The following is a 12,999-nucleotide window of genomic DNA, read 5'->3' as shown; positions in this document are numbered from 1 at the left end:
TACACAAATTTATTTTCTTAGTATTAAATAACCAGTGTAACAGTATCTGGTCACAATGATACAATCAACACATACAAGATGAGAATCCACTTGGATTCTCTACCTGTTCTACCAATATATATTATTCATCGCAGTAGCTGTTTCGTGAACATGGCTGCTGAAGTATACATACAGTACACATAAAGCCGTGAATTCCATTCCGCCATCCACAATCTGGAAGCGCACTTATTAGTATAACTTAATAGTCAATTATCTGTTAGCGAAGGCCTGAGGGGGGAAAACTGATGCAGCAACTCCAAGGGCCATGACGGTGTTCTGGAGAAGTACAGGCAGCAATCAACCAATGTCAGAATCTTCTTATTTGGCAGTGTCAGTGATATATTTGTCGATAGACTTGTATTGCAGTGCCTCCGGATTTATGATGCTTCCCAGACCTTGTAATCTCTGCCCTCCGTGGCCAAAGACCAGTTTTTTGCACCTTTATCGGGTTCATAGTGTCCAGGTCCAATCTTCATTGCAACCTTATCATCAATTACTGCTGCATAAACATCTCTCTCTGACTTTACTATTTTAACCTAAATCCAGATAAGAGCATGTGGTCAGAGCTCTGCATATGAAAAACAACCTCACATTCGGTATGCTGCTCAAAATTCATAAAAGTTGAATGTCATAATCATTGCAGAGGCCTGAGTCGCATATGACGCCATGGAAACTCCAGTGAAACCTTAAACTTACAATCGCAAAAAGGAGAAAAAATCAAAGACAAAACTTCAGAAGCTTACTGTGCTCCGACAGTGGATCTTTTTGCGCTTCCGGATAGAGATGAGTTCTTTGATTTGAGATTTATAATCCGAGAAAATGTGATCATAGAAGACAGATGGTGTGCCGGGGTGTGTTAGGATATATGCATAACCTTGCATTTCTTTACCACCTGGGAATCTCCAATGACCCTTTGAAACAGAAGAGTAAATTTAGCAAACATAATGTTTCACGCTTAGTTATCACTGATAAACCAGCTCAGAAGTTGAAAGATCTGACTATAAACGGAAGAAATCAAGGATAGAATGAGGTCCAACCTGAGTGGAACCGGTATCATGATTCTCAATAAAAGTAACAGCCCTAGATGGCCACCATCCCATCACCCCAGGAGGTTTTCCTTTCTCATCAGATAATCGCCAATATTCACATCTTTCAAGTGCCTATATGACGCGGATCAGGAGAGACAAGAAAACAGCAGTTGGCCAATTTAACTAGAGCACAATAAATAATTACTATATTATTGAGAAATTTAAAATCATATGCTTACAGAATGAAGAATTCCCTTGGTTGTGACATCAAATGCACCAGCAGTTCCACTTGTGGCATTAATCCAATCTACTATTCTCTGCCGATGTGCGTCTTGATTATGATCCATCTCACCATAACTATAACTTAGTGAATCCCAGAACTCCCCTACGGCAAAATAAGGCTCACTTGCTTCTAAGTAGTCCTTGAAATAGCCACCCCAAAATCCCCGTGCAAAATCAAGCCTCCATCCATCATAACCGATTTCTTTTCTGCACATCAAAGTACCAGCCAATCTCATGTAACATCACATTTACACAGAAATGTTTTGTGTACTTCTCTTTCAGTTAGTCGAAAATAACAGAATTTTAAACTAATAACTAACCGCAACCAGCATAGCCATTCCTTAATGTCCTTTCTGACAAACTCTTGAGAGTGGTCAATGTTTGGAGCTGCATGGAAGTTATCTCCACTACTTTTGTTACCCCTTCCCTGTGAGTGATCAAACAGAGACAATACTTAGAGTTGCAGCATACCCAATGCACAGACTGCTACATCAAAAAAGACACAGGACACAAGGTTTCACCAAACATGGTTCATACTTCATAGACGATAAGATTACTCAGCTACTTTTGTAAACCAAGATGAATGTCCTTATTGGGTTAGTAACACTATCTTATTGACATACTTGATGGATGTTACTAAAAATACAAATTTACACATGGAAATCAAGTCGAAGGATTTGAAACCTGAAAATGGGGATCATCAGAAACAACTGCATGGTCATCCCAATTCAAGCGACCTCCAAATATATTCCAGACACCATTTTGATTTCGGAACTGCGCACATCGGTGGTTTAAGACAACATCTCCGAGAACCTTTAATCCCACTTCATGCAGTTTCTTCACAACATTCTTTAACTGATCAATATCTCCATACCTAACAAAAACTATTTCTCGTCATCATTTTTGCAGCAATTATAATCATCACAAAGTACTGGTGTTGATTCTAACAGTAACAACAACACTGTGAGTAACTTCATGACCAATGAGAAGAGTAAAGGTTCTATCGTAAATAATGCTATTCTGTGCCATAGTTCACACTTGATCATTTATCAGTTAATTGACTTTGTAGTCAGATAGGCCTAAAATACTATCCACTCTTTCTGTTTCTATTAATGTAGGGCATGTGAATCAGTAATGGTGTATATTAAATGATACCTGGAGTTTAAATTGTACAAATCCCTTGGCATGTAGCCTTCAGGTGAAACAGAATCAGTAGGCGGAGGTAACCATATAACAGTAAAACCAAGTGATGCTAATTCTGAAGCTTTTTCCTGAATCTCCAGATACCATCTTCCTGATTTATGGGAATCCCAATTAAATCCCTGGCAGAGGATTTCATACCCAGAACCAGTCCCTGAAGATATTGTTATACGGGGTGGTGAATCATCTTCCACCTCAGCCAGTTCAACTTCTGTAAATATAGGTGTAGAACTTCGGAAGATACTATAGGCTTCTGCAGCAAGCTTCTCAATTTCTTGGAGAATGGTCTCTTGGGCTTGTCTGCTTTTTGTTTTCCTACTCTTTTCCGTGGAAATACCATTCATTAGTTTAGTTATCTCATTAATGATACCACCAGCATAAGCAGAAACTACTTCTTTTGACTCAGATGTGTCATCAAATGTATCATCAGACGTCGCTTGGGAATCAAGAGCCACAGGTTGTTCCTCACCACTAGAATGGGTAGAACCAGAGAGTTCAGCTTTGGTTGCATTACTTGAGAAGGGTATGTAAAAGTCATCTCCTTTGCAATTCAACCATGTATTACTGCCCAGCTTCAACACAAAAACAAATGCGGAGAATTCATCACCCAATGTAAATGCCCCCCAAGAACCTGTTCCGTCTGTTTTTTGCTGCAATGAAGAATAATGATAATATTAACTTAATGACTGAAAGTATACAGGGTAAGTAACCTAAAATTTCTTCAAGATATAGAATGTTATTACTAAAACTTTTGATTTCAAACACAAAAGGCTCATTCTTGACAATTACTATTGCCATTAGCAGTGATAAGGAGTAAGGACATTGCGAAACAAACATTACTCTTACTAGTGCTTCAAAGAATCACAGCAGTACGTAAATATAAGTGGAATAAAGGAGAGATGTAAAAGATGCCACATCTGAAACTTCTTACCATGTAAGCCTTTCATGACTGACTAATCAAATTGACGTCAGTGAATATATTCGGAGAGCACCGGTTGGCTAAGTATGCAATAAAATTGAAGTCATTCATAACATACTTCCATACAGATCTAATTCTTTGGTATACCTGCAACCGCGTTTGCAAAGCCTTGTTCTTGAATGTGATTGTTTCAGGAGGGTACGGTTCTACCGGCACTTCCCAATTTTTACCTTCATCTCTCCAAACACCCCAGTGTGCGACTACATCTCCAGGTAGATCAGTTTCTATACGCACCACATTTTTAGCTTTCTCCGTGCAGTGACTCACTGACACACTCATTGAGTTATCGATACAAATTTCTTTAAAGACAGATTGCTCTACGTAAAAACCTTGAAGAGGCCTCTGTTTCAAGCTAGATTCTTTAATGCCATCTACTTGAGCATCAGCAGATTCAGTTTCCTGAGGCAAGTTGGATATTTTTCCCAAGTCACCTGCCACAACAAAAATACTAACAATTTTCAAACATTGAGAAGACTGAATGTAAAGTCGACGGGCAAGAAGCTATGAAGAACAGAAAAATTATGCATTTATCTTTCCAACACTCGATGGATGGGACACAGTAACATTAAGAAGAAAAAAATAATATAACGTAGAAAAAGCCAAGTTAAATCAATCTTAACCAACATATATCACTATGTGTTACTTAACCAACCACTGGAATTAAAAAGTTAGCAGTATCAATAAATCCCTAGCGCACAGGATACTCGTCAGCAGAGCATCTAAAGTACCAAAATAGAAAGAGAAAATAAAAAGAAGAACATGTGAGAATGAAACATTTTAGAACTATAGAGCAAACATATCCAAAGCAACCTGGCCACACACCCAAGCTCTTTGCTTCAACAACATTGCCATCATCTTGAAGGGAACCGATAAGAGGAACTTTAAAATCTCTTCCTCTATGCTGATACCAACACCCAGTTTCCTCATCCTAGACCACCAAAAAGTCACAAAAAGTCCAAGGATACATCCAAGATAGAATATTTGTGGAGACTTAAACCATGAACCAGTCAGAGAAAAAACATTTGCCCAGCAACACAGCAGAACACACCTTCAGCACAAAATTTATGGCAGCAATAGAACTGTTTGTGTTGAAATCAATCTTCACTTCAACAAAAGAATCTCCTAGAGATGAAGCAGGTGATCTTTCGAAAGGAGTTTCAATTGCATAGCCCTGGAAAAAGCAATTGATACCAGTATCCACATAAGAACATAAGAGGCATGAAAAAAAATGGAATGCTTTCGTTAGCTCCAGCTAAACGAATCCATATTTACCTTAACGGGGACGGATCCTGGAGGTCTCATATCCTCAAGAGGTTGATCCCATTCGCTGCAACAATGAAAATAAACATATTCATTTGTCATGACCATGTAACTATGATGTGCATACTTCAGTATTTCCATCACTAAAATATTGTATACCTGCCAGTATCGCCAATATAATTGACTCCCCAGTGAAGAACCCATTTTCCGGGTAAACTGCACCCCACAGTAAGGCTCCAGTGATCTTCACCTTTTCCACTTTCTAATCTGATTGTTATCTTTCCTTCCAGCTGTCACAATAAGCAAAATAGGCTTTGAAAAAAGCATACTGTATTAAATTTACTTTGAGGCATAGAATTAGAAACACATTCAACAGCAAGTAACTACAGTTATCAGTGAAAAAGTGATTAGAGCTGAAGGAAAACAAAGACTAAAGCTTTGGGGTATTTTCTCCCACTTCCTTTATTTCAGCTACTATTAAGCAACAAAATTTTCAGAAATTCCTTCAAGATTCCAAAATAATTTATTGCTAATCTTACGATTGATCTCATGAAGAAACACAACATGCAAACAATTTCAGGAAACCAAAATTCGAAATCCAAGTTTCCAATTAAACAAACAGTTTAACAGAAAGGCCTTCACAAAATGATCACACTTGCACAATCAAGGTTAACATCCTAAAATCCCAAATTTACACTTACATTACGTTTAAATTGATCTCACCGAGAAACGCGCTAGCCACACAACTCAACAAACATACGAATTCCACGAGCTATAAATACAAAAATTCTACCTTTTCACGCCGCTTCAACTCGAAAGTTTCAGAAAAGGTGACATCTGTAGCTTCGGGCGTCTCAACGACGGCGGTGCCGGAGGAGCTGAGAGCTTTGGGAGGGCAGTAATGACGACGGGAGCGAAAATTGGCGCGGCGGTTGGGCGTGTGCGTGCAATTGCGGTTGAAAGAAATGGGATTTTTGGAAACAAGCTGCAACTTTTCGACGGGTTTGAAATCAGTATTGCGGCGGCGATGGTGGCGGTGGTGGAGATTGAAGAGTGAGTCCGCCGTAACTACAGACATTGTGATCAGATGCAGAAGAGATTCAGGAGAAGAAATGTGGAGATGTTCGCAGATATTTGTATCACATCCGTGTATATGATTATTGATGAATGTATTGATTTTATATTTCGCTTAAATATCTGTGTGTAAATTACGACCATTTACATATATCACCCCCTTTTCACTAAAATCCTCAAATATCTAAGCCAAGTTGCAATAATAGCCAGAAACACCATAAACAAATTTGGAAATACACTTGAATTAAAATAAAAGTTAGACAAAAAAAGAAGGAAATACATATTTTACTCAGGCGTACCCAAGCGACATACAATTTGAAAAGACTCGCTCAAGAGTTGTAGTCGGGATTTGCTAAGGGCATGCGCTGCAGCGTGCTCAAAGGCTGAGCTTGCATGCTTATTTGCCAAAGCATGACGTTGCGCAACGTTGAGCATGTTGGATTCTCGGGTAATACGCTCTCACGTGTTGCATGAATGTTGCGTCATTATAACTTTTATATAGAATCAAATTTTATAAAAATAAAATAAAATATCCAATTGCATTCTCCATCTACAATAACATTTTCTTCTTTTTTTCATCTGTAAATACATTTTCCCACACTTCCTTCTTTATCTATCTTCTTCATATTCTCCATTTTTTATTCCAATTATGTGTTTTCTTGAATTATTTGATTTTTTTTAAAATTTTAATCATATACTAGTTTTGTTGTTTTGATGTGAATATAATATTTATATTTATTAGTGAATCAATTTAGAATACACACAAAAGAATTAAAAAAAATGAAATTAGAAATAAATAATGTAAGTATCCAACATCTTAATACTAAAAATATATAAATAGTGTAAAGGTTCAACATATTAAACGTTGAACACTAATGCATAAAAAATTTCACAACACGCCGAATAAGTTTACTTATACTGTGTAGTTTGTCCCAAGATTATAGCCTCGACAACCTCTCTCTCCACACCAAATAAAAGAACAAAAAATGAAACTACGATTATGGGAAATTTTCAAAATTCTTTCATATATGTCCCATTTCAAATTCTCAAAATTTATCCGCATATACTTTTGCTCCTTCGAAGTTAAATTCGTAGCTTTACCCAGAGTTATATGAAGTCCTAATACCTACTACTATTTGTTTGTTTTTTTATGTGCTGAACTCTGGCAACTTTGGGTTTGAGCATTTTCTGCTCGTGGAATTAATTAACATATACGGAAATACCTAAAATGTGATGGTGATCTTGTAATTTGAAGAAAGCTGATGGTGGGGACTGTAAATAGGTGTACTTTTCGTGGAAAGGGGATTTTTGGCACATGATGAGGAGATTTATGCCTCACATGCCATTTAACGTGGATCCAACACACAAAAGGCTCACACACTCATACTCCCCATTTTTTGTGGTGATAATATGCCAAACTCAATCTTATTATAAATAGAAAATTAAAAATAAGGAGGTTATTTTCAAATGTCACAAATTTCTTTGTTAATTTATTTTTAGATCATTTTAAAAGGGTGATCTAAAATAATCTAAAACGATTTCAAATTCAAATTTTTTAAAATGACTTAATAATAACATTAGTATAAGATGCATAATTTTTTACCATCAGATTGGCAAATCCCAACGTAATTTTATACTATCATATTGGAAAATTCCAGTATAATTTTATACCATATTGGCAAATCTTACTATCAGGATTTGGCCTTTTGTATCAAGATTGATTCTTGTTTCGATCAAAATCATCCGTCAAACTTTCTCTCATTTCTTTTCGTTTCCATTAACATTTCAAAGCAGATCAAAACTATATTAATTTAGAAATTAGATCTTATGTTTTCCATTAACATTTCAAGGCAGATCAAAACTATATTAATTTAGAAATTAGATCAATATTTTCATATGTCGAGTTTCAAAATTCAAAACCCTCAGTCAAATACAATTCTTAAATTATAAAGCTTGTGATGAAATTTACTAGAATAATTTTAACACCATTAGTCCTAGGGTAAATTTTCAAGAGTTGGGAGAGATCGCAATATGAAAGCCCAACTAATTGGGCCCATTTTTGTCCCAAGATGGAGAGCATGCTAAAGAATTTTAAAAAGCATATACTATCATTATTTGCAGCATATTCTTAGCGCATATCATTTTCTAATTTCATTATCTATTATAAAAAATATTCATTGGCAACAACTGGCCATTGGCACTGCCCGATTTGATTTTTCGTAGGGCTGGCAAATCGTGCGAATTGGGTCGTTATCGGGTCAACCTGATAATGACCCAACCCAATAAGGTCTAACCTGAACCCGACCTGTTAAGGAAACTGCAAATCCGAACACGAACCCAACCTGCTACCTTCAAATCCGAACACGACCTGCACCCGACACGAACCCGTTATCGACACGATATAATATGGGTTGACACGACACGATAACAACCCGAACCTGATATTACACGATTAAAACATAATATTACACGATTAAACCTTAATTTTTAACCTAATTTACACAATTAAAATTCATTTTATACTATTTAAACCTAATTGATAAGAAATTAAAACATTAAAGTAATATATATTTTTTTAAATAATAATAAAATTAATAATATTATTTCTTAATGGGTTATCCGTATCCGACCCGCATCCGACCCGAACCCAACCCGAAATTATCGGGTTCTTAATGGGTCAACCCAGTAAGGACACGGATCCATTAAGACTTGACCCCAACCCAATAATTTCGCGCGGATTCGTGTCGGATTATCGTGTCGTGTCGAAAATTGCCAACCCTAATTTTTCGGCCAATTTAATTATTTTTTACCTTATTTCCTTTACCCTCGAACGGTAAGACGAAATATTACGACTTCATTAAGGTATAAATAGACTAATATCAAATACTAGCTTGAATTTTATTAGATTTAACTATTTTCGTTCTAGAAATATTTCTTAAGAATTTCGTGGATAAGGAGTCATAATTTTATTTTCTGTAGACTTCTTCTTTCACAATAATCTTCTATAAGAGCATCTCCAATGGCGGCGAGCGGATAGGCTAGCCGATTCCCGGCGCTGGCCGGTCCGCTAGCCGAACCATTGGACCCGACGCCGATTTTCGGGCGCTGGCCGATCCGTTCGCCAGTCGGCTGGCCGCCATTGCAGGCTCCCGATCGGTCAGCTCAAATTTTTTTTTCGAAACACTATATATACGCGATTTGCACGTCATTTTCATTCGCACCACTTATTTTAACGAGTTTTCTCTCCATCTTAATTTCTGTACAAAAGCAACAACGTGAAATGAGTAATGCGGTGGTAGTAGTGGTGGTGATGTTGAGGAGTACGGACGAAAAATGAACGAAGAGTTGGAGGCCTATACGTCCCGCGAGATAAACCGGTTGAAACAAAGGGCCTTGCAGCCGGAGCTACCTCGACCTCCACCCGTTGTCCACCGACGAGCAGTGATTGATCGGGATCACATAGCTGCACATCAGCGGAGGGCTGCACGTCGTTAGATTTTTTTAATTAATGAAATTTTTTTAATTAATGTATTTTTTTAATTTAAATATTATTATTGAATTTTCCCGTATCTGTGTCGTAAATTTAATTCCGTATTTTGTGTGATTGTTAATTATTTATTTTTTATAATTTTATTTATTGTGGCTAGCCTATTGCTTGTTCAGTTGCTTGTCCTGATGATGTGACATGAAGAGTTTTTAGTGCTGATAATGTAATAGGAGGAGTTTGTGGCTAGCCTATGGCTGACCTATTACCATGGAGATCTCTAAAAAATGCATCCATTGAAATATTTTTATGCATCCATTTGAAATATTTGTATACTCCATATTTATATGGATGAGGTAAGCTTACCAACTCCTACTTCATCATTTATTTAATCAAAGATCCACGGCCAAAAATTGACCCAAACAGATATTGACGGTCTAGATAATTGAGAGCAGTAAATGAGGGTCAAAATAATTAAATAAACATTTTCCAGCAACATATCGATACACGATATGCATTAAGCCAACGAAGCATATTCGGACACCACCGTTTCCCCTCTCTCTAGAAATTCTTCCTTTCTCTCCCTTCCAAACTCTTCCGACTATCCAAGGAGAACAGAATATGGTTTTTGTCAAGGGTCCCGGCCTTTACACTGATATTGGCAAGAAAGCCAGAGGCGAGTGATGTTTTCTCTTTACGGATTTTGTGTTTCTATTTGCTCAGCTAATTTCTGCATTTCTTCTGATTTTTTTGAGCTTGTCATTATTATCTCAAAATGTTTTTTTTTAATGTTTTTGGTGTGTTTTAGATCTTCTTTACAAGGATTATCAGGGCGACCAGAAGTTTACTCTTACTACTTACACTGCTAATGGCGTGGTTAGTGTTTCTACTTCATTTCCTGTATTGAATCACTCATGCATTTTTATGTGTTGTGCTGTGTGCAAGAGAATCAACGGTTAAGGTTGGGCTGTTTGAATTTCTGTGTACAAATTGGAAGGAATGAAAACTTAATTTGCCCTGTATCTGCTATTTAGGGTTTCTCCACATTTTCTTCTAAATTGGAATGGATTTATGCAATTATATTTGCAGTGCATTTCCATTGAGGAATGTTTTGTGATTAACCTGTCTTGGGAGTTTAGATGGTGCCTGTGTAGTTCTATCGATTCAGTAATGTATAAAAGGATAATGTGGAAATTCGTGTTTTGATTAAAGTATTGATTCACATACCGAATAGTGATGCGCGGATAGCACTGTAGTTGTAGTCTGCTTTGCGCACATTCCTGTATTAATGGTTTTCATCACATAATAAGTTGGTCGTTTCATATTTGATTTGTTTTAGCTGTGTTGTTAATATGGTTATTGCTCTACAGGCCATTACTTCATCTGGGACAAAGAAAGGCGACCTGTTTTTGGCTGACGTTAACACCCAGCTGAAGAACAAGAACATCACAACTGACGTGAAAGTGGATACCCACTCCAATGTTAGTAATCTAATTAACCTCCACTATATATACAACTGTTGTGTAATATACAAACTTAACATGCTTGTATTTGTCATGGAAAAATGTACTGAAATGAGTTGTCCAAGTATCAGTAGCAATAGGCTGAACGATGACCACGGTTAACTAAGAGCAAAGATATCCTCAATTGCTCTTTACTTCAACTCGATGCAATGCAAAATTCGGGGCATTTCATTGTTTGGGAAAAAAAGAATTTTGCGATAACTTCAGAAAATGGAATTTTACTCTTATTGATACTTCAGCTACGTGAAACAAACAATTTGATTTCTTCCAGTCCAGAGAATCACATTTACTTCTTTTTGTTATCCCTTTACCCTTTTTTTAATCTGATATAGGAGTATTATTTTTACTGATGTTTCTTGAATTTGCATCTGAATGAAATTGATATTAGTTCCTGATCTGCAAGACGTCTGCCCTTGAAGTTAGTTTGATGTTCCCTCCACCCGATTTGGATTCTCTCCAACAAACTGACACTGGCAGTGGATTTCTGAATCATATTGATTATCATGTATCTGTCTAGATAGTCTCCTTATTGTACTGTATCCTTTGCTCTATCTGTTTTAATATTCTTAAAGATTTGATGTCCTTTTGCCGTTGAACTTATCCCAATTCATGGTGTGTTATATGTTTGATAAAACAGCCTTTTACTTAAAGATTTAATGTTTTACTTTTAATAAAACATTAACTGCCTATTTAGGTATACACAACGATCACTGTTGATGAGCCTGCTCCTGGAGTGAAGGCTATTTTCCGCTTTATTGCTCCTGACCAAAAGTCAGGCAAGGTAATTATATTTCTTTCCTACATTACATAATCAATCAGTTTTCATATCTAAATTGCGATTGTCAAGTATTATTGCTGTGATTGAATCTTATGTCATTGATGGTTGGGTTGACAGGTGGAACTTCAATATTTGCATGAGTATGCTGGAATTAGCACCAGCCTTGGACTGACTGCTAAACCCATCGTCAACTTCTCTGGTGTTGCTGGGAGTAACAACGCTACTTTTGGGACTGATGTCTCGTTCGACACAGCCTCTGGAAACTTTGTGAAATACAATGCTGGAATCAGTTATACCACGACTGACCTTGTCGCGTCCTTGATTCTGTAAGTATACTTTAAGTTGAAAAAAAGTAAAATGAAAGAAAAGTTGATTCTGTAAGTATACTTTAAGTTGAAAAAAAGTAAAATGAAAGAAAAGTAAATGAAAGAACGTAAATTTTCCATTTGGGATTAATGAAATCTCAGCATCTTTGTCTGCTGAAGCCTCTAATAGGAGTATATCTTTATCATCATATTTTAGTCCTACTGTTAGATATCTAGCTCGGGATCCCGGATGTCATGTTTGCTAGAAAGCAAAGCCAAACCTGGTTTAAATGTAGTTGTCTTTTGCTCTTGGTTTATACACAGGAATGACAAAGGTGAAACGATCACAGCTTCCTACTTCCACACAGTGAGTCCATTGACCAACACAGCTGTTGGGGCCGAGCTGACTCACAGCTTCACGACCAATGAGAACACACTCACTATTGGGACACAGCATGCACTGGATCCCCTGACCTCTTTGAAAGGTCGAGTGAACAACTATGGCAAAGCGAGTGCTCTCATGCAGCACGAGTGGCGCCCCAAATCTCTCGTCACCATTTCGGGTGAAGTTGACACAAGGGCTATAGAGAAAAGCGCTAAGATTGGACTGGCCATAGCTCTTAAACCATGATCCTCGAAGCTCGGGACACAAGGCTGCCAATGCACATTTTTTTTGAGAAACCGAGCAAGCAATAAGGTAGAAGAATATGATCATATGATTCGATGCCCCATTTTGTCTACCAAGTTTTGAGCTCGAAACATGCCTGAATTTGCTTGTATGGATACGGTTTGGTTTTGGGTTGTAAAAATAGTTCTTGCTGGAGTGACATTTGGACTCGGAATTTTTAGCTCAATCGCCAGTCTATATTTAAGTGATTGGATAAAGATGTGGTTGAGATAAAGTTGATGTCGTGTTGAATAATTAGGACGGCTTTCTAAAACCAGATAACTATATGCCAACACGCTATCGAATCATCTAGATTGAGATTTATGTATTCCAAATCGTGTAGAGGCATATCTAAAAGGTCAAATATACTACTCCCTATA

At 37.1% G+C, this 12,999-nt stretch overlaps 2 protein-coding genes across 2 annotated transcripts; one reads left to right on the top strand and one right to left on the bottom strand.

Annotated features, from left to right (window-relative positions):
- On the bottom strand, positions 1 to 5,958 carry LOC121794803 (alpha-amylase 3, chloroplastic-like). The gene is made up of 13 exons (XM_042193149.1): positions 5,582 to 5,958; positions 4,948 to 5,078; positions 4,801 to 4,855; positions 4,577 to 4,699; positions 4,351 to 4,456; positions 3,616 to 3,959; positions 2,505 to 3,199; positions 2,034 to 2,223; positions 1,670 to 1,776; positions 1,307 to 1,556; positions 1,077 to 1,199; positions 783 to 950; positions 1 to 575 (listed from the first exon to the last, which is right to left on the bottom strand). The coding sequence occupies exons 1-13, from the start codon at positions 5,864 to 5,866 to the stop codon at positions 417 to 419; spliced, it is 2,736 nt and encodes a 911-aa protein (XP_042049083.1). The 5' UTR covers positions 5,867 to 5,958; the 3' UTR covers positions 1 to 416.
- A 3,894-nt stretch (positions 5,959 to 9,852) lies between these two features.
- LOC121794802 (mitochondrial outer membrane protein porin of 36 kDa-like) lies at positions 9,853 to 12,806 on the top strand. Its single transcript, XM_042193148.1, has 6 exons — positions 9,853 to 10,022; positions 10,155 to 10,222; positions 10,717 to 10,827; positions 11,564 to 11,650; positions 11,765 to 11,973; positions 12,277 to 12,806. Exons 1-6 carry the CDS (start codon positions 9,968 to 9,970, stop codon positions 12,581 to 12,583), a joined length of 837 nt encoding a protein of 278 aa, XP_042049082.1. The 5' UTR covers positions 9,853 to 9,967; the 3' UTR covers positions 12,584 to 12,806.
- Positions 12,807 to 12,999: the final 193 nt, after the last annotated feature.

Source organism: Salvia splendens, chromosome 3 (assembly GCF_004379255.2).
Source record: "Salvia splendens isolate huo1 chromosome 3, SspV2, whole genome shotgun sequence".
In the NCBI taxonomy this organism is placed as follows: Eukaryota; Viridiplantae; Streptophyta; class Magnoliopsida; order Lamiales; family Lamiaceae; genus Salvia; species Salvia splendens.
Note: the sequence above shows the minus strand (reverse complement) of the source record. Positions and strands in the feature narration are given on the sequence as shown.